This window comes from Podarcis raffonei, chromosome 15, assembly GCF_027172205.1.
Source record: "Podarcis raffonei isolate rPodRaf1 chromosome 15, rPodRaf1.pri, whole genome shotgun sequence".
In the NCBI taxonomy this organism is placed as follows: domain Eukaryota; kingdom Metazoa; phylum Chordata; class Lepidosauria; order Squamata; family Lacertidae; genus Podarcis; species Podarcis raffonei.
This window is the reverse complement of record NC_070616.1, coordinates 2488059-2511924: the sequence shown is the minus strand read 5'-3', so window position 1 is coordinate 2511924 and position 23866 is coordinate 2488059. Positions and strand designations below refer to the sequence as shown.

The 23866-nt window shown below is 48.9% G+C and overlaps 1 protein-coding gene across 6 annotated transcripts in view; it reads right to left on the bottom strand.

The window, feature by feature from the left end:
• The window catches only part of ABR (ABR activator of RhoGEF and GTPase), a 119059-nt gene that overhangs the window by 20715 nt on the left and 74478 nt on the right, over window positions 1-23866 (bottom strand). For 5 of the 6 annotated variants that reach the window (XM_053367620.1, XM_053367618.1, XM_053367619.1 and 2 more), the window contains 8 exons: window positions 22058-22179; window positions 21044-21209; window positions 19932-20054; window positions 18598-18673; window positions 17213-17317; window positions 14789-14863; window positions 13733-13830; window positions 11547-11678 (listed from right to left, as the gene is read on the bottom strand). In XM_053367620.1, coding sequence (XP_053223595.1) covers window positions 11547-11678; window positions 13733-13830; window positions 14789-14863; window positions 17213-17317; window positions 18598-18673; window positions 19932-20054; window positions 21044-21209; window positions 22058-22179 — 897 coding nt within the window. Of the gene's footprint in view, window positions 1-518; window positions 791-11546; window positions 11679-13732; window positions 13831-14788; window positions 14864-17212; window positions 17318-18597; window positions 18674-19931; window positions 20055-21043; window positions 21210-22057; window positions 22180-23866 lie in introns of those variants that run through there. The other variant, XM_053367623.1, reaches the window with a different exon arrangement.

Sequence of the window (23866 nt, the reverse complement as noted above, 5' to 3'; positions counted from 1 at the left end):
CCCTAGCCCAAGAAATCTGGAGCCTTAACAAGTGTCAGAACCGTCCAGCTACTCTCCTTTGCATGTCGCATCACCCTCTTAGTCCATGAACTCCACAAGCAGCTAGATCTCAGTATGTACAACTCCCACCCTACATTATGCCATGTCCGAAAGAAGGCACCAGCAGGAGCTCAGGGTAAGGGAGCTGTAGTAGCTATTTCACATGGTGGGCTGGGGGATTCCCACAGCAAGGCTGTGAAGAGGAAAAAAAGGGTGTCTGAAATTAAAGCCTTGGGTGCACCCCGAGAGGCAATTTGACTCCCCACCCGCTAGAGGAGGGAGAGAACTGCAAGTTGATGCGGAGTTCGGAAAAGGAGACGAGTCTTGAGAACACCGCTCCCCAAAAATTTAACCGTGCAGCCACAAAAGTGATGCCTTTCACTGCAGCAGGAGACAGTAGCATATGCACCAGTCATTCCTCCCCTCTCCCCCTCCCAAAATAAGCACAGAGATGCAAGGAAGAGCAACCCCCAGCCCACCTTTTGACGAAGGAGCTTGCTGCGCACCCGGCCCCACAGCCTGGACCCGGTGTTGGGGGTCCGCTTGCCCTCGGAGGCTTCTTCCTCCAAGCTGTCCAGGGAGCAGTGGTCCAGCCGCTCAGAGGCCAGGTTGAGCGGGCATTCGGGGGTTTGCACCAGCACCTCTGTCATCTTGCTGGCTTTCTCCCCACTTCAGTGGGGAGGGCGGTTTGCTTGGGTGTGGGGAGCACCCCCGGGAATCAGAAATGGATGAGGAGATGCCAAAGATTTCTGAGAGGGTCTGCTCTCCTCTTTGGCTAGCAGGATGAGACAGGGGGCATTCTGGAGGCAGCCGTTCCCCTGCAACCTCAGAGACTTTGCAAGAAAGAGCCCCTCATCTCTCCAGCATCCTCTCCGACTTGACTTGAGGGGAACACTCCCTCTCACAGGCTGGAGCAAGGAAAGCCAGTCTCTGTTCCGCCCCCTTCCTAGCAGCTTCTCCACCCCCCCCTTTCCCCCTACTGCGTTAACCCCTCAAGCGCCAGGCTGCTTCCCTCTTGCCTAAGTCATGCACAGACTTTCTCAAGAGGATTAGTCGCTGGGTTGCCAGTGGCCCATGGGTTGGTGCCTTTTAGGGGGGATAAAAGCAGCATCAATATCTCCCTATGCTGGATCATCAGATGGAGGCGCTAACCCATCTGTCCCTGTGAGCGGCCAGCCAGATGTCCCCTCCTGAGCACAAGCTACCAAAACAAGACAGTTTTCTGACCCCCTTTGCTCCGTTATTTGGTCTAGATTCTTTTATATCAGATAGAAAATCAGTGGAAAACTTTTAGAGGCTGCTGCTAATTGGTAGATCTGGGAGCAAAAGAATTCACTGGGTTGAGAATTAAGCTAAGTAAGGGTTGTTGGGTTGCTAACGTCTAAGTTTGTTATGATTGTTTTCTTTCCCTCCTCTATTTTATACTAAAAACAACCCTGCGAGGTAGACCAGGCTGAGAGATATCACCCAATATACTAAGCAAGGATGCAAATCTATGGGCTGTATTCACGCTTGTCCTACTCTGGGGAGACCCATTGGAATTAATGAACCTAAGGCAGGCATGTTCTTTCATTTCAGTGGGTCTACTCTGAGCAGGACTAGCCTTGGATAAAATCCTGAGTCTCCACAGTTTTCAGTCCAACACTCAAATGGATATACTAAACCAGCACTTATTTCTGAAGGGGTCTTGTGGCCCAGCTATTACCTGGCGCTCCGAGATTGCGCACAATTCCCTCACAAGGCAGGTGTGCATCTCAACACATGCTCTCTGCGAGAACACACAGAACCTAAAGCCAAAGTGCTTCCATTTTTTAATGACATAAAGACTTATACCAGACCATTAGTCCATCTAGGCCAGTATTGTTTACTCTGACTAACAGCTGCTTTTCAGGGTCTCAAGCACACAGAGTCCTCCCCAGACTTCCCCAACCTGGTGCTGTCTTGGACTACGAGAGTCTCGTTGGCCCCAGCCAGCAATCAGCTTTTTAAAGTCTTGTCAGCAAGCCCTGCAGTGAAGTACAGTGGTACCTCGGGTTAAGAACTTAATTCGTTCTGGAGGTCCGTTCTTAACCCGAAACTGTTCTTAACCTGAGGTACCACTTTAACTAATGGGGCCTCCTGCTGCTGCTGCTCCCGCTGCTCGATTTCTGTTCTCATCCTGAAGCAAAGTTCTTAACCCGAGGTACTATTTCTGGGTTAGCGGAGTCTGTAACCTGAAGCGTCTGTAACGAGAGGTATCACTGTATAAATGCGACTCCTTCTGACAACCTGCTGGTGAAGGAAGGCCCTGCCTTCCAGTGTCAAGAACTGGCTGTGGTGACGCATGAGCAAGCAACAGGCCTCAGCTCTCTGTCCATGCTCAGAGGCACTTGCACCATGCCACATAACCCAGGCATGGAAAACAGGTGCCGGGGGTACATCACGGCTCACGTTAGGTCTTTCCTAATGCTCAAAGATGGTAAGGTTTGCATTTTTGGATCACACCCAAGGATGAAACACCTGCCCCCCCCCAACAAAACCTGTGGTCTTTAACACATCCTGATTCCCCTGCTTGATGTGGTCAAGAACACCAGGTTTTCACCGATGTCTCCATCTGTCTCTCCTTCAGTCCCTCTCCCTCGGAGTAGAAGCAAGAGTTAAACAGCAAGCTCAGTTTGGAATGTTCCTTTGCAAATGAGAAGCCAATGTGGTAGTGATGGGATTCCTCCTTCTCCTCCAGGATTCTCCCATAAGCTGGCCTCATTCTCTGCCCCCATTCCCAGCTGGAAGGCACCTGTCAGCAATCAGACGCATCCTGAAGAGGGTCCTTCAAGGCCACAAAAACCTTAAAACTCCAAAGCTGGGTGGTGCTGGGGGGGTAAACATCTGTGCCCCCTGCCCAAAACGCAGCAAGACTCCTAGCACAGCCAACAGGTCAGGGATGGTGGCAATCTGGAATCACTGGCTTATTCATTCAAAACAACCCAACCGATTATCAAGGTCATCAGTCTTGTTGGATTAATTAAACTCAATAGTTTTAATTGGATTTCGAACAAATGTGCAATTAATCGTTACTGCTTTGAATTTTATTGTATTATTATCTTCCTCAGTGGGTTGTGCAGATGGCTATTCTGAATGCTTTTTATAGGGTAGGGGGGAACTGCGGGTGAGTATATGGAACCAGCAGGGAGGGGGGCAGGGCCCCCCAAAAAAGTTTGGTAACCACTGACGTAGATACAACAGGGCAAAATAAGCAGTGTTTCTAAAACAAAAAGGAGAAGTCTGTTTCACAAATTCCCCGGCTAGAATTAAGAACAAAACGTTCTGTCCTCCCAGTGGCCAACCAGATGTCTCAGCAAGAAGCCCGCATGCTGGGCCTTAACAGGTTTGACAGCTTGAAGCAGCTAGTCAGTAAGGGAAATGAACTCTGCTTGTGGCACAGAGGCACTCCACTTTTTTTATTATTTAGGAGAGAAATGTGCAATCTAAGCCTAACAGCTGCACACACACCTCAAAAGAGCTTGTCAATGCAGCCAGTGTGGTCAGAGTGTCAAACTAGGAGCTGAGAGACCTGGGTTCAAATCCCCACTCAGCCACAAAGCTCATTGGGTGTGACCTGGGGCCAGTCACTGCCTCTCAGCCTAACCCATCTCACAGGGTTGTTGTGGGGATTAACTCAGGTGTCTCTCAGCAGTTGCCCTAGATTCCCAAACTTGGGTCTCCAGCTGTTTTTTGACTACAACTCCCATCATCCCTAGCTAGCAGGACCAGTGGTCAGGGATGATGGGAACTGTAGTCCAAAAACAGCTGGAGACCCGAGTTTGGGAAACACTGGTCTAGACTTTGACTTTCCATTTTAAAAACAAGCAAGTCTCTAGCCTTCCTAGAAAGTAAGTTACGGTGCAAAATGTGCAGGGACCTTCTAAGCAGTTTCTGTGAAATGAGAATGTGATGTGCACACCTTTTTTTTGTTTTCCCTGGTGCTGAGGAATGCTCCCTCTTGCTTACTTGACAGCAACAGCACCTGCGTTTGTGTGCTTGTGCAAAATCAATATTGTGCAATCTCTACAATCAGGACCAGCAGGAGACAGCTGACTCCCATAGTCAGTATAAGGTTGTTGGGGTGGCTGACTCTCTAATTTTGCATTATGCCCCCCCTCCTGCTGCCATTTTGTGACTGGCGCCTAAAGCACTCAAAATCTGACACATGCCCTCTGGTCTCAAAAAGGCTGGTGAGTCCCATACTATACCGTGTTCAGTAAAAGGAACAGCTGAGACCTTATCCTTGCAGTCCAGGGTTGTTACTCTCCTAGTCACTCCCTTTCCCTGAACTAATTACAGTTTGTCCTGGACCGTAGCTAACAAGGCAAAAACTATTATTACTGCAAGTGGCTCGAAATGCTGATTGACGCTGCGCCGCTTCAGAGACTTTGCTGATTTGTGGCTGCTGTTTAATTCCATCTGCTGACGAACTGCCCAGAGCACTGTTTGATTGAGGGAGGCTGATACGTAAATAACATGCAATTGATCCATAAGGAGGCAGAGAGCACAGCCGCTATCAGGAAAAGGCCTTTTTTTTTAAAGGAAATACTCCCTGGGCCTCTCCAGAGAGCCTCTGCATTGTGCATTCATAATGGTTCTCAGGGTGGTGATATTATTATAAAGAAGAATAATACTGAATGGCTTCAGAAGAGGATTGGACAAATGAAGAACCTCAGGTGTAGTTCCTGCTGGGTCAGGACAATGCCCCATCTAGTCCAGCATCCTTTTCTCACAGGGGCCACCCAGAGTCCTGCATGCGAAACCTGCACGCAGGAATGAACCACAAGAGCCCTTGCCCCTCCTGAGGTTTCCACCAACTGGTATTCAGAAGCATGGCTAGTAGCATAGATAGCTCTCTCCTCCTCCCTGAATTTGTATAATCCTCTTTTAAAGCCATCCAGGTTGGTGGCCATCCCTGCCTCATGTGGGAGGGAGTTCTGTAGTTTAACTGTGGGCTTCCTTTCATCTCTCCTGAATCGTCCAGCATTCATGGAAGTCCACAAGTTCCAGGGTTGAGAGAGAGGAGGAAAAGCTTTTCTCTATACATTTTCTCCATGCCGTGCCTCAATTTATAAACTTCTGTCTTCTACTCATGGAAGACAACACTGACCACGATGCCTCTGTTGGGAAGCATTAATGCCTCTGAATACCAGGTGGTGGGAATCGCAAGTAGGGAGAGCACTGCTGATATGCTCAGGTGAAAACAGGGTGCTGGAGGAGATGGGCAATGGCCTGATTCAGCAGGCTCTATGTAGGCTCAGCGCCACCATCGCAGCCGCCACTGCAGCCACAACTAGGAAACCAGGGGTTGGTCCAGCTGCCTCTAGCCAAATCCTTCCAATACACAGAAGGTCAATCTTAGGCCATGTGCCACCATTACAAGCCCCATGAACCTCACAAGACCACCTTCCCAGGGCTCTGTGCACCACGGCGAGACAGAGCGAGTTGCCTCCCACTGACCCCGGGGGTCTTCTCCCCCCAAACCAGGCCTCCCACCTAATTGAAGCCAGAAACAGGTCTCCTGGCTTGACAAAAGGGCCCTTGTCTGCACAGCTCTCCTGGCTGGACAGGGGGGCTCAGAGGCACTGGGGGGGGGGGAGGCTTGGAACTTGGAGGGGTGGGGAGAAAGAGGCTGCAAAACAACACAGATCTGGGATGGACTGAGGACACGGGGGTCTGTGCAGGATTCTGCCCATAGGTTTAGTCTAAGCTGCTTTGTCTCTCCTGGGACGAGGGGAAAGACTTTGGGGTCTGGTTGAAAAGAGGAGCCACCTTCAGCACCCAAGGAAAGGTGGATTTGTCTGGCACCCTAGAAAGTCACTGCCTGTCTGTGCGGATATTCCCAGCCCTACCTGGAGATGCCGAGGATTGAAGCAGGGACCTTCTGCGTGCGAAGGAGGGGCTCTGCCACAGAGCCAAAGCTCACCCTCTAACAAAGAAACAAGATTCCAGTCCTCATTGTTCTGAGTTAAGCCCCACTTGGGGCAAAAAGGTTCCTGTGTTGCAGGGGGTTGGACTGGATGACCCTCATGGTCCCTTCCAACTCTACAGCTCTATGATTCTAAGGGCTCCTTTCAGCAGGAACACAGGAAGCTGCCTTTCCATGGAGGCGCAGATTGCAGCTATAACAAAGGCGGCATTTTTCCATCTCCGCCAACTAAGCAGTTGGCTCCTTACCTCTCTCGCCCTGACCTAGCCACTGTGATCCACGCGACGGTCACCTCCAGACTGGATTATTGTAACTCGCTCTACGTGGGGCTGCCCTTGAGACTGACCCAGAAACTCCAGCGGGTGCAGAATGCTGCAGCGAGACTCCTTACGGGGTCTTCGCTGCGAGATCACATTCACCCAGTGCTATATCAACTGCACTGGCTCCCGGTGGAGTACAGGATCAGGTTTAAGGTGCTGGTTTTAACCTTTAAAGCCCTATACGGCCTAGGACCCTCGTACCTACGGGACCACCTCTCCTGGTATGCCCCACAGAGAAACTTACGGTCTTCAAATAAAAACATCTTGAAGGTCCCATGCCACAGAGAAGTTAGGCTGGCCTCAACTAGAGCCAGGGCTTTTTCGGCTGTGGCTCCGACCTGGTGGAACACTCTGTCACAAGAGACCAGGGCCCTGCGGGACTTGACATCTTTCCGCAGGGCCTGCAAGACAGAGCTGTTCCGCCAGGCCTTTGGCCAGGGCACAGCCTGACTCCCTCCCTCGGCAATCTTCGCGAAGCTCTGGCCCAATGGTGGCCAGTGGCTTGAATTTAATTAATTTTATAATGAATGATTTTAGAGTGTTGTTTGTGTTGTACTTTTGTACTGTTTTATTGTTGTTAGCCGCCCTGAGCCCGGCTTCGGCTGGGGTGGGCGGGATATAAATAAAATTATTTTTTTATTATTATTATTATTATTATTATTATTATTATTATTATTATTATGCTGGGCCCATTCATTGGTCCACCTAGCTGGGTATTTTCTACAGCAGCTCTCCAGACAAGAAATCTCTCCCAGCTCTAGCCAGAGATGCTGATGGGGCTGACCTTCTGCATGGGCTCTGCCACAGGCCTCTTGGCCCTCCTTGCCTTGCCCACATCTCCTACCCCCGTCCCCGCAGCACAGCACACACACCACTGGGCACTGCCTATCGCAGCCAGCTGGCCGAGCTGTGACCACTGGGGAGCTCCTTGGTTCCCAGGATTCCCCTGCCCGCCCCCAAGGTTCACACGGCTGGAATCTCCACACACCCAGCGGCCGTGACTCATGCTCCTTGAGGCAAGCCTCCTTTGCGATGACACGGCCACGCTGTTTCCATCCACTGCCCCCCCGCAACCAGACGCAGAAGCCGCTCCAGGCTAGGAGGCCTCCAGCATTTGCCTAAGAACATCCGAAGAGAGCTGGCCGCAGCTGGATCAGGCCAAAAGGGGCCCATCTAGTCCTGTCCTCACAGGGGCCAACCAGGTGCCCCCAAGGAGTAGCAGGACCTGAACACAACAGAAGAAACTTTCTCCCTGCATGCAATTCCCAGCAAAGGCAAAGATTAGGTAATTTCGTGGAGGACACGATTATCAGTGGCTACTAGCCCAAGTGGCTACGTGCTGCGTCCACCGTCAGAGGCTCTGAATAATACCACTTGCTGGGAACCACGAGTGGGGAGAGTGCTATTGCTTATTATTATGTTATTATCCTTCAAGAACCTCAAAGTAGCAACATAGTTCTGTTCCCTGCCCACCTCTCCATGTTATCTTCACTACAACCCTGCGGGGGGTGTGCCTGACTCAGTTTCGTCTGTTTGCACATGCGACATTGAGGATAATGGTTGAAAACCAGCCCTGAAACTTCATACACAAACAGCCTCCTCTCTGCGCCCCCCCCCCCAAGCCTCTGCTGTGTCAAGAACAGAACCGTCTTCCCTTCAACCTCCCCACTAACAGGCACACACAGACAGGCTCTGTTCACGTGAGCTCAGGGCACAGATAGTTTAGAGGACAGAAGAACCTGACAGAAGCTTGAGAAAGAAACACTCCCCACAGCCCCTAAGGACTAGATCACTAATACAGACGGCTTCCCTTCAATACGGCACCAATAGATCTTTTATTACTCTGTGTCTGTGAGCATCTTATTCAGACAGGTGCTAATATTTCTCCCTCCACTCTCATTATCCGCCTCTCCCAATTGGAGAGGAACTCAACAGTTGTCTTAGCAACTGTTGCTAGAGCAACCGTGGGATAAAGCTGATATGGGGCAGAGTGTGTGTGTGTTTATCGGGGGGAGTGGGGGAAAAGGGGCTGGGAAAGCAGGCAGAAGGCAGTCCTGGGAGCAGAGCAGGCTTGCTCCAATTGTTTAGATCTATCTGCTTCAACTGATTCATAGGGAGGGAGAATTTCCGCTGTTGCCCCTTCTCCAGTCAGGGCAGGGCAGCAGAAGGAAAAGAATGCCACTTTCTTCCCAATGGTTTCTGGCCCAGACCCAAGGGGCTGCTCAGTTAAGAAGAGTCTGATGGATCAAGCCAGTGGCCCATCTAGTCCAGCATCCTGTTCTCACAGGCAGATGACCCAAATGGAAGACCACAAGCTGGTAGCTTTTGATATTCCCCTCCTCCTCCATGAATTTGTCTAATCCTCTTTTATTGCCACTTGAGTTAGTGACCATCACTGCCTCCTGTGGGAGAGAGTTTAACTATGCGCTTGCATGAATAAAGCCTTTATTTTATCTGTCCTGAGTAGTCTCATGCAGCCCTGCTTGGGAGGGTATGGGACTTGCATGTCTCAAACAGCAGACTCCCTCCACATGCTGCCTGGGCACCTCACTGAAAAAACAGTTGGGAGATTTGAGACATATGCAAATAAGGACTTTGTCATGCAGCCAGATGTTAAACTGTGGAACTCACTGCTGCAAGAGACAGGGATGGCCGCCAACCGGGGTGGTTTTGAAAGAGGATTGGATAATACAAGAAGGGATGCTGGACTAGGTGGGCCCCCTTTGGCCTGATCCAGGAGAGAGGTACTTATTAAATTCTTATGAGTTTTAATCTGATTTTAGTCTATTGCTATTTTAACTTGTTGAAAGTCTGAAATTATTGTTGAGAATTTTCTTATGGATAATTTTATTGTTTTATCTTTTTTGTAAGCCGCTTGAGGGTTTTGTTTCTTTTTACCATTAACTGGTTATAAATTTTATGAAACAAACAAATAAATAAAACTGTGTTCGCAAGATATGGCACCAGGGTCCCAGCATTCAAATGTAGATGAAGAAAACTCACACTGAAGCTTTGCACAGGTCTTTGGAACCAGGTTTCCTCCACACCCCTCCCCAAAACTATCCTGTGGCAATTTTAGCTTCTATTGCACCTCAGAAAAAAACTCAGAAAAATAAACCAAAACCCAAAAGCAGACAACACATTGCTATGAGAACACTCAGACACCCAGCAAAACAGTCGGTCTGCTCACAGACTCTGATGGTGCCTCAGCCTGTGCCAGTTTTTAAAAATAGTGGCAACTCTACATGATTCTGGAATCATCGCCGAAGAAGAAATCATCTCCCTTTTTGAAGGATGGGCCATCCGAGACACATCTTTGAAAAGCCAGCAGGGTATTTCTCTCCCTGGGTCAGAGGACAGCCGAGTAAATGGAGAACTAGGTCAATCGTACTACAGCAGAGATGTGAGTCACTTGGAAACCTAGTCTCCCTAAAAACTGCAGGTGGTGTCCGCTAAAATATGGAAAGAGTGAGTTACCTTTGCAGATAAAACTCACTGAAAATGAATAGAGTCCACAAAGTAAGCTGTAGCAGGGAAGCCCTTTGCCAGCTTGGGGCTTCCAGATCTTTTGGAGTCCAGCTGCCATCAGCCGCAGCTGGCACAGCCATGTTTTCGACTACAATTTCCACCAGCTCCATCCATGTTTTGGAATCCATCTCCCATCAGCCCCAGTAGTTCTGCACATCTATAAGGCATCTGTTAAGCAAAGGCTGTACTAGGGAGAGACCATCACACAGGCCTAGGAGAAGGGAACTCTCCCTGCATAAATGTGCCACAGGTTTTTTTATCTGATGCAAAGCCACCCTGAAGGGCGTTAAGACTCCAAAGAACCACATTTCTGGAACTAGACGTATTCCACTTTGATGCCAAGATTTGACCCTCTGCAAGCCAAGTACAATTTGCGCCCCTTGTCGGAGACCAGATACGCTCCAGAACGTGCTTGCGAACATACAGATGGGCTGGAGACAAGAAGCAGGAAGCCAGACAAAGCTGCAGCATGCCAGAGAGGAAAGAGGAAAAAGCAAGCCCACCCACGGAGAGCCTGGCAGAGTGGCACAAAGGAAGTGGTGCCGCCTGCAGCTTGGCACCTAGCAAGACGGGTTGAACTGCATCGCTTTGGCATTCTAGCAAGCGGAGGAGCAAAGGGCCTTTTGATCAATGCCCCCAAACAAGGCATGTGATCCCTGGAACAAGGATTGCCAATAATAGCCTGAAGGGCACTCACTTTTAAAAAGGAAGGCAAGGTAGTAGTAGTAGTAAAGGTAAAGAGACCCCTGACCATTAGGTCCAGTCGTGGCTGACTCTGGGGTTGCGGCGCTCATCTCACTTTACTGTCAGGGGAGCTGGCGTACAGCTTCCGGGTCATGTGGCCAGCATAATTAAGCCGCTTCTGGTGAACCAGAGCAGCGCATGGAAACACTGTTTACCTTCCCGCCAGAGCGGCACCTATTTATCTACTTGCAGTTTGACGTGCTTTCGAACTGCTAGGTTGGCAGGAGCAGGGACCAAGCAACAGGGCTCACCCTGTCGTGGGATTTGAACTGCCGACGTTCTGATCGGCAAGCCCTAGGCTCTGTGGTTTAACCCACAGCGCCACCTACTGTGTAGTAGTCTAGCAGTAGTAATATATTATTTATACCCCTCCCATCTGGCTGGGTTTCCCCAGCCACTCTGGGCGGCTCCCAACAGAATATTAAAAACATGATAAAAGATCAAACATTAAAAACTTCCCTAAACAGGGCTACTTTCAGATGTCTTCTAAAAGTCAGATAGTTGTTTATTTCCTTGACATCTGATGGGAGGGTGTTCCACAGGGCAGGTGCCACTACCAAGAAGGCCCTCTGCCTCATTGTTGAAAAGCAACCACCAAGAAGACCTTGTGGCTTGGAAACAAAACACTGCCTCACACCAAGGAACATCCCACATGTTCTCTCACATACCTTCTCCAAGATAACTACCACCGCCTTGGCAATATGTACCAGAGACTGTCCCATTAGGAGGCAGAAGTCTCACCCATTTTGCAAAAAAAGCTCCATTTTTGTGATTCTTCTATCACTTCGTACTACATGCTAGGGGTGGTGTCGCTGAGCTTCAGGGGCAGGACGACATGAACGCATCTCTTCTTGAGGTGCTAGTTTTCTGCATACTGTTGGTGGTTGCAACGTGGAGGGTGGTATGGCGGTATTAGATGCCATCTCTGCAAAATTCCACAAAGCCCATTCCCCTTCCCGCCCTACCTGGACCTGCCCCTTGCCCATGATCTTGTCCACGATCTCGTTGTTGTCCTTGTTCATCTTGCTCTTGTCGTAGCATTTCTCATAGCAGAGGATCCGCAGCGACTGCGAGCCCTCTAGCTCGATCTCAAACTCCTGCAGAAGTGGGGCAGAGCAAAGAGGAGAGTGAGTGGGGACACTGGGAAGGGTGGGGAGATGGGCATGTTTGCTGTGTCCATAGCTCAGCAAGAGCCTCTGCTTTACACGCAGAAGGTCTCAGGTTTCAATTTCCGACAGCATCTCCAGGTAGGACTGAGAACGTCCCTTCCCTGAAACATTGGAGAGCTGTTGCCAGTCATAATAACAATAATAATAGTAATAATAATAATTTCTTATGCCCTGCCCATCTGACTGGGTTGCCCCAGCCACTCTGGGTGGCTTCCAACAAAATATAGATATTAAAAGCTTACTAAAACAGGGCTGCCTTTAGATGTCTACGAAAACTCATATGATTGTTTCTCTGACATCTGGTGGGAGGGTGACACTACCAAGAAGGCCCTCTGCCTGGTTCCCTGTAACTTCACTTCTCGCAGTGAGGAAACCGCCAGAAGGCCCTTGGAGTTGGACCTCAGTGACCGGGCTGGACAATGGGGTGGAGACGCTCCTTCGGGTATACAGTCAGGGTGGACAGGATTGGCAGTCAATGGTCTTTGCATACAGAAGGTCCCAGGTTCAATCTCTGGCACCTTCAGGTAGGGCTGGGAATGTCCCTCCTGATCTGAAATCTGAGAGAGCTGCTGCCAATCAGTGCGGACAACACTGAGCCCGATGGTCTGACTGAGAGGCTTGCCATGCATCTGAAAAATTCCAGACATGTACAGAAATTGGATGCCTAAAATGGCGTCCAGGGGAATTTTTTTTTGAATTTTAAGAGATGTCAGGAATTTCTGGGACGTATGGCAACCTGGGTCCCCCCCCCAGGGTTTTTTTTCATTTTTTCAGGGTGTTAAAAAAAAAAACTGGGGGAAGCTGCGCCCCGCCAGCAGTGGAAGTGATGAGAGGTCACTTCCCTTGGTTGGTGGATGAGAGGGAGGAGTTGGGAGAGGGACGCTACGCTGCCAGTGTGAGAATTGGCCATTTTTGGGTTGGAGGGGGTCGGTTCACCAGGTTTTATCACTTATTTATTTTTTATTATTATTATTATTATTATTATTATTATTATTATTATTATTATTATTATTCCTGTTGGAGCTGGGCACAGTGACCATCCAGAGTGACCATCCAGCCGGTGCCTTTGAGGGTCTCCCTCCCGCAATGAAGTGAGTGCAGCCAGATGGAGGGCAGGGGGCTGGAGCTGCATGCGCAGCAGAATAGGGCGCTTGAGGCTCAAGGGGCTAGCAGTGGGAGGCACATTCTTACTCTTCCACCTCCTTAAGCATCAAGGAGCATTAAATTAAAATAAAATAAAAACCAAGGCAGTTAAAAGGAAGCCTCTTCTCATCTGTGTGTAGCTCAACAACTTGGGTTACAAAGGTAGCTTCCAATGTTACGATTTAAATCAGACCTTAATCTGGAAGCATGAGGACTAGAATCTTGCTTTATTTTTAGGGGAAGAGCTGTTGCTCAGTGGCAGAACTTTGGCTTTGCATGAAGAAAGTCCCAGGTCCAGTGCACAACAGCGTCTTCAGGTAGGGCTGGTATAAGACTCCCGGCCTGAAACCCTGGAGAGCTGCCGTTTGGACAACACTGAACTTGATGGGCTGGTGGATAGAGCAGCTTCTTATGTTCTTATTGAAGGTAAAGGTAAGGTAAAGAGACCCCTGACCATTAGGTCCAGTCGTGGCCGACTCTGGGGTTGCGGCGCTCATCTCGCTTTATTGACCGAGGGAGCAGGCATACAGCTTCCGGGTCATGTGGCCAGCATGACTAAGCTGCTTCTGGCAAACCAGAGCAGCGCACGGAAACGCCGTTTATCCTCCCGCCGGAGCGATACCTATTTATCTACTTGCACTTTTTGATGTGCTTTCAAACTGCTAGGTTGGCAGGAGCAGGGACCGAGCAACAGGAGCTCACCCCATCGCGGGGATTCAAACCGCCAACCTTCTGATCGGCAAGTCCTAGGCTCTGTGGTTTAACCCACAGCGCCACCTGCGTCCCTCGTTCTTATTGAAACCAGCCCTTAATTCAGAACTAGGACTAGGCTTGCTCACCTCATTCCACTGGGGCTCAGTCGTGTCCCGGAACACCCGTGTCTTGGCTTTGCTGACAAAATAGCCAAAAGAGTCGACTTCCAGCGTGCAGTAGAGGTCTGGGAATAGGGAGAAGAGACGTGTGAGGCAATCTTCCTGCACCTCTGAAAACCAGTCAAAAGCTTTTGATTGCTCGATCAGCCAGCAGGTTAATTAAAACAAATAAATAAATGCAGTAATAATAATTCTACAGCGTTGTAATCTAACACAGTTCTATGGAGGGCAGACTCGTTGTTAGTCCTAGATGAATCAAATAATTGTAGAGATGAAAGGGACCACAAGGGTCATCTAGTCCAACCCTCTGCAAGGCAGGAATCTTTTGCCCCACATGGGGCTCAGACCCACAACCCTGACATTTACTGTCTCATGCTCTACAGACGAAGACACTGTTGTGACAAAGCCAGACGTGCTTTTGTCTAAAAGCAAGAGAAGTCTTGCACAGCTTCTTGGTTCCAGAATTATCACGTTTTCTCATACGCAACTGTAGTAAGTTAATGGACCGATGGAGCAAGATGTGCACGATTAAAAACAGACAAATATTTCTTGAAGTGGGCAATTGGCCGGCTCTGAAGCACCACTTTTCCAGCTTCTTCAGATGCAGAATATCTATTTAGCAAACAAACACCACCCCCAGAGTCGCACTAGAAGCCAAGACTAGCAGCCTGAGAGATGGTGTTTGCTGATTTGTTAGACTGCACTTTGCCGCTTCATCTGAGGGTGAAACGGAGCCTGGGAAGATCTCAAACAGAAAGCCTAAAAATAAAAAATCAGGTCAATAAGGGAGGGGGCTGAAGAGCAAAGCAGGATGGGGAGGGAAGCCCCCGGCTCCTTGACAGGTGGTGACTCAGTGGACCCTGCAGAAAAGGCCAGGCAGCAAGAAGAAGCAGTTGCAATCTCTGGCCCCTTCCTATGCCAGGCCACTGCTGGCTCAAATCACAGAACGGGGCAGGGGAGAAACCAAAAATGCAGACATTCCCCCCCCCCCCCCGAAAAAAAACCCCCAGAAGCAGCACTCACTAGCGGATTGTTTGAAGCCCGTGGCAGAGTGGACGATAACATGTAAGAAGCCGTACATCCCAGGAGATTCGTCATCTGCGGAGAAACAAAGAACCACCCAAAGAGAAAGCTATTAGATTTGTTTGTTTGTTTGTTTGTTTTTCCAGTTGCAATCATTATTATTTGAACAAGCTTTGAGTGGAACTGCTTGGGCTGCTAAGTTGAAGCAATTAATTAAAGGGCCCAGGAAATGACTAACTAATGGAAGAAGATTCAGAAGGGTTGTCTTAGTTCACACCAAGTAAGATCGACGCTGCTAAAAGGCAGCTTTGGTAGGGCTGCAACGTTTAATTTGGGCACCTGTTGTGATTCTTTTAACCTTCATCTGATCTGTGAGGACCAAAGCCTCCAGCCTAAGCACACTTTTCACACATACAGCTGCAGAGCAGGCCATCCAGGGCATTGTCACAAATTGTCACCTGTACAACTTCCCCAAATTTCAGCCCTTTACCATTTATTGCTTTCCCCTTCTGGAAACACAAAACCACCCGAGGCCTAAGGTGACCTGCAAATGCGTTGAATTTTGCCATTGGGGTATGTATACTAACTCAGCCAGTGTTAGTGGGCTGGGGGAGTAAAACACTCCCTCATTTTCCCCTAAAGAAACGGTCAGGAAAAGGTCACGAAAGCGTGTGGGGTGTCAATAGGTTGGCAGAAACTTGATTTCTCTTAACCACAGATGATTTTCTTGGGTTTCTTAATGGGGTCAGAAAAAAGGCTCCACAAAACTCCTAATGTTAATTTTCAGCAGTAACAAAAGAATTTCTAGACAGTTTACCATATTTTCATAACCTTTTTCCTTTAAAAGGTAAATTTTTGTTGCTTGTAAATGTCACTGAAAATAACCCACCACACAGTGGCAATCTCATTGGGATAGAAAGCGCCCCCCAAAACGGTTAATGTGATTTTTTTTCACACTTTGGATGAAGGTTAATTGAACATTACATGTTTTGTTTATTCTATAAAAATGAATAAAACAAACTTTTGTTAAAAATGCCACTATGCCTCTGCTAAATAATAAGAATAAAAAACAAAGACAGAAGAACTCAGAGAACACAGGAAGGCAACAGTTTAGCCATGATGTCAGGAATCTCAGAAACACACTGCCGGGATAAGAGACACCGCCTTATATACATGGCGGCATCTAGCGGTGGGACAGAGATGTAAACCCGGCCCATAACCTGAGGCCTGTAGGACATGGCTGGGCACAATGTCGGCAACCTTTGTTGCTTGGGCAGGCCCTGGACTGGTACCCAAACTGGCATGAGCTGTGTGGTTCTTCTACTTCTGGTGGTGGCAGAATCTTGGCGAGGGGGAAACAGAGGGGAGGACAGGGCAATTGGAGCATTTCTGCACTTGGCTGTAGGCAAAAGTGTGCAGCACTGCTTTATGGCAGCTGGTGCCCACTGGGACTGGTAGGGTGGAAGGCAGGGAGCCTGACAGTAGGTGGCGCCAGAGCCAACGGAAGGTGCTGCCAACTAATTCTAGGGCAGACCGAGACTGGTGAGGCAGTGCTCCGCTTGCCCTAATGGACCAGCCACCACTGCTCGCCCCCCCCCCCCAGCCACCCTTGTCACTCCATTCACAGGATGATGATGATGATGATGATGATGATGATGATGATGATTATATTTTATTTGTACCCCGCCCTTCCCGGCTGGAGCTGGGCTCAGGGCAGCTAACATCATAAAACTAACACAGTATACAAAGAACATAAGAACATAAAAACAGGCAATCATTTAATTACAATACATCTTAAAATTAGTTCAGAGCAAATTAAAATCTGGACAGATGGCAGTCCACGGTAAAATTGAGATTGGTTAATATTCTCCAGGGCCAGCTATTACCACTGGTCTTATAAAGGACCTGTGAGCGGGCTAGGAGGCCTCTTTAATGCTTGGTCTTATACAGAAAGAAAAGAATCAGACTGAACCCCGACCAAAAGCCTGGCGGAACAGCTCCGTCTTGCAGGCCCTGCTGAAAGATGTCAAATCCCGCAAGGCCCTGGTCTCTTGTGAGAGAGCGTTCCACCAGGCCGGGGCCACGGCCAAAAAGGCCCTGGCTCTGGTCAAGGCCAGTCTAATCTAATCTAATCTAGGATCAGGCAACCTGCGAAATAAATTAGAGGGGTCCCACAGGAGCCCTCAGAACACTGGTGCACCTCCGAATGAGACACCAAACCTCAGTGATTAACCCTTTCCACGACCTTCAACTTGTTGGGTGGGGGAGTGGTAGGGGAAGAGGGGGCGCCACAGCCCTTGGGCTTCTCAGAAATGCTGGCCAATTCCATCTCACAGTGAAGCAGAAGGCATCCAAGTGGTAGTGGGGACAGTGGGGGGGGGGAGAGAGATTTCCTAGGAGAAGGAAGGCAAAGGCATCACTCACCGTCCTTATTGCTGGTGACGGGAATGTTGTGAACGGTGCGTAGCTTGAAGCACGACCCTGTCAGGACCTGCAGCTCCACAGAGCTTAGCACAAAGGTCTGGAGATCTATTGTGCAGGAATAAAAGAAGTCGGTTTAGCACAGAGAAGAATTTGTGGGTTACAGTCCAGTATGAGACCAAACACATTGCATTACAAAGGATCTCTGGTTGCTTCTGCAGGAGATGGTCACCAGGGGGCAGCAGAGAGTTAACAGTGGGGAGAGCCACCAAGGGCCCCTCTGGGCATCCTTTTTATTGCCCATTAGTGATGATTGGTCCTTGTGATGTCATCTGGTCAGCTACCTGCAAACCTGCCTGCATGGTGTAGTGGTTAGCGTGTTGGACTAGGACCTGGGAGTGACCAGGGTTCAAATCCCCCCTTAGCCATGATGCTCACTGCCTTTGTCAACCTAATCTACCTCACAGGGTTGTTGTGAGAATAAATAGAGGCGGGGAACCATTTCTGCCACCTTGAGCTCCTCGGAGAAAAAGGCAGAATATAAATGCAATAAATAAATATTTTGGGGCAAACGTTCTGCTTCAGTTCGAATGGCTGTGTGTGCTGCAGCTTCCTGCCGATATCTTGTTCACATTTCATACCACAAGCAGCTTATTTCAGGTCTTACTTTTGTGGCACTATGAAGTGCAAGAGGGCCTCTCTGGAAGGCAATAACGTGGTCACATTGGGGAAGCATTGCAGAATAAATGAATAAAGTAGAATGACATATGGACAGCCTAGCATAAATCCAGGGCTAATGCACTATTACCCCATTAAATATTTATTTATAAAAATATTTATATACCGCTATTTCATTGAAAAATATCAAAGCAGTTTACAATAATAGATAAAAGCATACAATAAAAACCGTTCCAAGAATTAAAATCAGACATCAATTAACTATTGTGGAAAGATGCATTCTTAGTTTTCAGCATATGTTTAAAAGCTGAAACCAGCTTTCTGCTGTAGAATACATGAAATGACCCCTTTGGACTTTATTTTACATGGATGTTTTAGTATTGTGGTGATGGCTTAGGACTATGCAAATAAATTTCCCTTATTTTCCCTCCCTCAAACTCCCACCAGTCTAGAGGGACTCTTGCTGTAGAAACAGGTCCCTGGAAGCCCCATTCAGATGACCCTGCAGTCACCAGATTAGCCAGAGGCCAAAGAAAACTGTAGGGTTTTTGGGAAGCCAGCCAAGGAAGGAAGGGTCTGGGGCCTCAGGCCCCGAAGCCGCCCACTCCCTTCTTGAACTGGGCATTCAGGCAATGCTAGTGGTCAGCCTGGGCACTGCCAGGTTGTCCCAAATTGAGGGGGGAGATGTTACCACAACAAGAATCTCTTGCCTTTCTTCTGCAGCTTTTGGATGGCCTCCCTCCACTCTGCTCGCTCGTAGTCAGAGGAAAGCAGGAACAGGTAGCTCTGGAAGAAAAGCAGGATGGTGCTCAGCCTGGGTGGCAAACATACGAGCTCCCTGCCTCCCAAAGAGCAGAGAGAGAGAGAGAGAGAGAGAGAGAGAGAGAGAGAGCGAGCGCACATGGCCCATCCAAAGAGGAGGCAGATCAGTTTTTGGGCAGGGGATAGCAGATCATGGGGAAGACTCTTCTCTGTTGGAGAGCAGCTGCCAGTAAAGGGAAGAAAGTGTTGGACTACGTGGACAGATAGCCTGACGATATGATACGATAATCTTTATTGTCATTGTCCCATACAGAACAACGAAATTGAAAAAATCTACATCAAACATTCAGAAACCAACAAGCCTGCTATCCCAGCCTGTTTAGCCCCCTAAAAACTCTAATACCCCATAATTAAATACAATATACTCCCATAGGGACTCCTTACACTGCATTTTAAACCAAAATCGCATTTGGATAGAAACTTTTTCTCAGGCGGCTAGTCCTAGTCTTTATAACCCTGTACCTTCTTCCAGAAGGCAGAAGCTGAAAGAGATCATTTCTGGGGTGCGCACTATCCTGCACTCTTTCTGCAGCTTTCTTATGGCATCTGGAAGCGTAGATTTGATCCAAGGTTGGAAGAGTGCACCCAATTATTCTCTCCGCAGTCTTGACAACCCTGGACAGCATCATTTTTTCCCTGACCGTGCAGCTCCCAAACCACACACACAGACCATAAGTTAATACACTCTCAACAGTACAATGGTAAAATGCCATCAACAGGTCCTTTGAGAGATTATTTTTTCCAGAGGATTCTCAGAAAATATAACCTCTGACCTAACTTAAGGCATTTTCCTATGTTCTTAAGGGAGGCTCAGTGACAGAGCACCTGGTTTGTTTGCAGAAGGTCCCAGGTCCAATCCCCATTTGGCATTTCCAGGCAGAGCTGGAACCCCAGAGAGCTGCTGCTAGTCAGTGCAGACAATACTGAGTGAGATGGACCAATGTGGCCTGACTCAGTATAAGGCAACTTCCCACGTACTTATTTAAATCAGAACCATGAGGACTAGGATCTTGCTCTGCTGATTTAAGCGAAAGGGCTGTCACTCAGAGGTGGGGCGCCTGCTTTGCATGCAGAAGGTCCAATTAAAATAAAAGATCGGCAACTGTAAAGACCCTTCTCTGCCCAGGACCCCAGAAAGCAGCTGCCAATCAGAGGAGACGCTTGCCTCTCTCTTCCCGCCCACAGCCCCACCCCTACCCAGGCAGGACTCATCTGTCCGTACTTTCCCATTGCGGTTGTGGATCCGGAAGGGGATGGATGGGGAGTTGAGCAGGAGCCAGAACTCATTGTCAAACATCTTCTTCTTTAGCCGTTCCATCGCTCGGCTCTGACCCTTGTTCGCCTTCTGGGAAAGAGGAGAAGGAACAATGTTTGACACACAATTCTCTTCCATTTGGGACCAGGGGCATCGGTGGGTCACATAAAAGATTCAGGGACAGGAGTTCGTAGAGACAAATTTGCATAAAATATGCACATGCTAATCCATTACGCTAACACCTATGTTTATTCCCAAGCTTTTCCCCTGACTCATAAAATTGGACCTTGTTTCATGTGTTAGAACCCTCTGGGTTTCTTTTATTCACATTTATAAACGACTTTTAATAATGTGTCTTAATATTGTGTCTTAACTGTTCTAACCTGCCCTTGGACCTTTGGGTGAATGGTGGATAATCATTCCTAATAATAGTAGTTTTAGATTGTGTTTATGTTCTTGCTTTAATGATACTGTACATTGTTTAGACTACACACCACCTAGAGATTTTTAAAATATTAAGTAGATTATAATTGCTATTAAATAAATAATTGAATAGATGCAATTTTAGGCTTTAACTCTCAAAACAGAACAAAATCAACTAATTTTCCATCCGAATCACCTTAGAGCAAATTCTTCAAATCATTTACCCCCCTCAAATTAATTTCCCCAAGAGATCCTGCTCCAGATCCATTCAACTGTCCCTGTTCCTCAGTCCCTAAATCATCTTTAGACAGAGAAAACCAAACTTCTTCTCCCCAATTAATATCCCACCCAGTCACTCAGATCTCCCCACAACTCAGTCTCTCACACAAACACTCTTTGGGGCACTTAGAAAAAGATCCGGGGTCCTGACCCTGTGACCTCCTCCTTAGCTATACTGCTGTCTCGGATATAAATTTGGGAAGTCACTAAGTACAGGAATCCAATGACCGGAAAGCGATTCTGTTTTCAAAGCCGGCTGGTGGAGTTTCCAAAAGGCATCTTGCCAGCCTGCACTGGAAACAGAATACTGGGGTAGAGGTAGATGGACCTTTCCATATGATCCAGCAAGGGTGTTTTTAGCCTGCCCCAGGGCATACCTCCTTCTGCACCTCGCTCTTCATAGAGGATATCTTTATCTTCATGTCCTCCAGGTCGTGGTCAGGCATGGCATGGACGTGTGGGCAGGAATCCGACTCCTCCAGCGACGGGAACACCAGCTCGGCCAAGGGCATGTACCACTTGCAGTCATATTGCTGGTGTTTCCTGGGAAGGAAACAAAAAGCTCATTCTGGGCAACCCCAGTGATCCACACGGCCCCATCCCCATTTGGACCGCAGGCCGAGAAAAAGACTCCTGCACGAGACCCTGCAGAGCTGTTGCCGGCCAGTGTAGGCAGTATGGAACTATACAGGCCAAGTGGAAGGACCGTAGCTCAGTGCTGCAAAGCATCTGCACTGAATGCAGAAGGTTCAACCCAAGCAGCATCTCCAGGTAAGGCTGCGACTGTGTCCTGTCTGGAACCCTGCTGCCAGTCAGTGCAGACAATACTAGATGCCACAGTATAAGGCAGCTTCCTATGTTCCTTTTAAAACCAGCTCTCAGTTCAGAATCATGAGGGCTGGAACCTTGACTTTATTTCTAGGGGGACAGATGAAGCTCACTGGCAGCAACTCCAGGCAGACGGTCCCAGATTCAGTCCCTGGAATCTCCAAGCATGCCTGGGAAATATTTCCTGCCTGAAACCCTGGAGTGCCGCTGCCAGTCAGTGTAGAGAACAGTAAGCTAGATCGACAAACAGTATCAGGCTGCTTGCTACACTCCCATTTGAAGCACCCTTTTATTCAGAACCATGCAGACTGGGGTATTAACTTCATTTTTAAAGAACAAACATTTGCTCAGTGGCAGAGCACACTGTCTGCATGCAAAAGCTCCCAGATTCAGTCCCTGCAAGTAACTCCAAGTTATACCACTTAGGGATATTTTAAGTATATTAAGCGGTATAGAAATTAAATAATCAATCATTCTGCTATGGACAAAGTGCAAAGGAAGGTCAGGATTCCGTCCCAGTGCCCTGTTCTTCCCTACTCATCTAGACCTCCCCCGGGGCTCACCCCACGCCCGTTTTCTTCAGCTTGGCACAGAGAAGGACATCTGTGAAGAGGAAGACGTGGCGCAGCTTGCGGGAGCCCTCGGCCAACTCCACCAAGAAGCCGTCCTTGACCAGTTGCCGCGTCTGCAGGTGCGACAGTAAAAGAGGAAAGCACGTGTGTGAGGAGGAGGAAGAGGAAGAAGAAGGGAATGTAAGAACATCAGCAGCCAGTGACCCGTCAAGTTCCCAGCATCCCATTCTCACAGTGGCCAACCAGATGCCCCCAAAGGAAGCCCACAAGCAGAGCCTGAGCGCAAGAGCAACTCCCCAGTATACTGCCTCCAGAAGTGGAAGCAGCATACAGACATCATGGCTGTGAATAGCTTTATCCTCATGAATTAGTGTAATGGTCAGGGACTGGCTGGATGAGTGGTGGCAGCTGCCTGCCCAAGGAGGGCAAAAGACGATGACTTAGATCAGGGCACCTCATACTTTTTAAACAGAGGGCCAGCTCACTGTCCCTCGGATACTGTTGGGGGCCAGGCTATAGTCTGAAACAAATATGAACAAATATGCACACTGCACATATTTTATTTGTAGTGCACAAAAAACAGGAAAAACAATACATTATTTAAAATGTTAGATTATGGGTTGTAGCCAATGCCAATTTGCCAGATCACTCAGAGTACATCTACTGAAAACAATGAACACGAGTCACTTGGGTCTATTAATTTTAATGGGTCTATGCAGAGTAACACTGAGTTTTGCCCACCTCCCAATTACTTGCAGCCCTGTTCAAAATGCCTTATTATCTCGACACCCTGGTCCGTCCGTCCCCCACTTTCCTCCTCAAATCCGTGCCACTTGTGGTGAGGCGACCATCGGGGAGGGAGAGGCGATCAAGCAAGCAGCCACACCAACACATACTAAAAGGAGCGCCTTCTCCAGCGACCAACCTGCCCCCCTCCAAGGTCTTGGATATGGAGGAGGAACAACTGCGAGGGAACTAACGTAGGTAGACCGGGGGAGCAGGGAGGGAGAAGTGGGCATAGCTTTTCTCTTATAGGGGAAGGGTGGTGGTGGCGGTGGCAGGATCCTTGCAACACCCAGCAAGTTCTCCCTACCCATATCTCCAGCTAGCCCTAGCCCCAGCAGCCCAGCGGTGTTGCGCATCTCCCCTCCAAGACCTCCTCGACTGGCGCGGGTAAGCCAAGGAACCTTTTGGAATGCCGGGGATGGAATTGTTGCTAATTTTCACCGCTTCCCTTTTTGTGCGCAGCTGGTTCTGCAATTGCCAGACGGACCGGGTTCAGGACCCTGGCGGGCCGGATCTGGCCCACGGCCTGTAGTTTGAGGACCCCTGACTTAGATCCTGGATCCTGCTGGTGGAACACTGAAGAACAGTCTGCAGAAGGGATGAGCTGGGAGGTGCGGGAAGCGGGGTGGTGGTGTGAGCAATCAAAGGGGGTGGGGGTCAGGATAAGGAGTGCCTTCCAGGACAGGGGTAGAGGCTGAGAGTCACAGTGTGAGCACCAACTCAGACAGAGAGGAGTCAGAGGTTGACCTTGCTCCTCAGTTCTCCTCCGCCTCTGACACCCCACTCAAGAGTCCTGCTGCACATTGCTGAGCAATAGGCCAGACAAGCCCAGAGGAGGAGCTCACCCCTTGACGCAGCCTTCGTCTACCTCTCTTTTAAATCAGAACCAGTGAAGGTGGTGAATGACCTGGAGGCGGTTGGAGGATGGATGGTGGCTAACAGATTGAGGTTGAATCCTGACAAGACAGAAGTACTGTTTTTGGGGACAGGGGGTGGGTGGGTGTGGAGGACTCC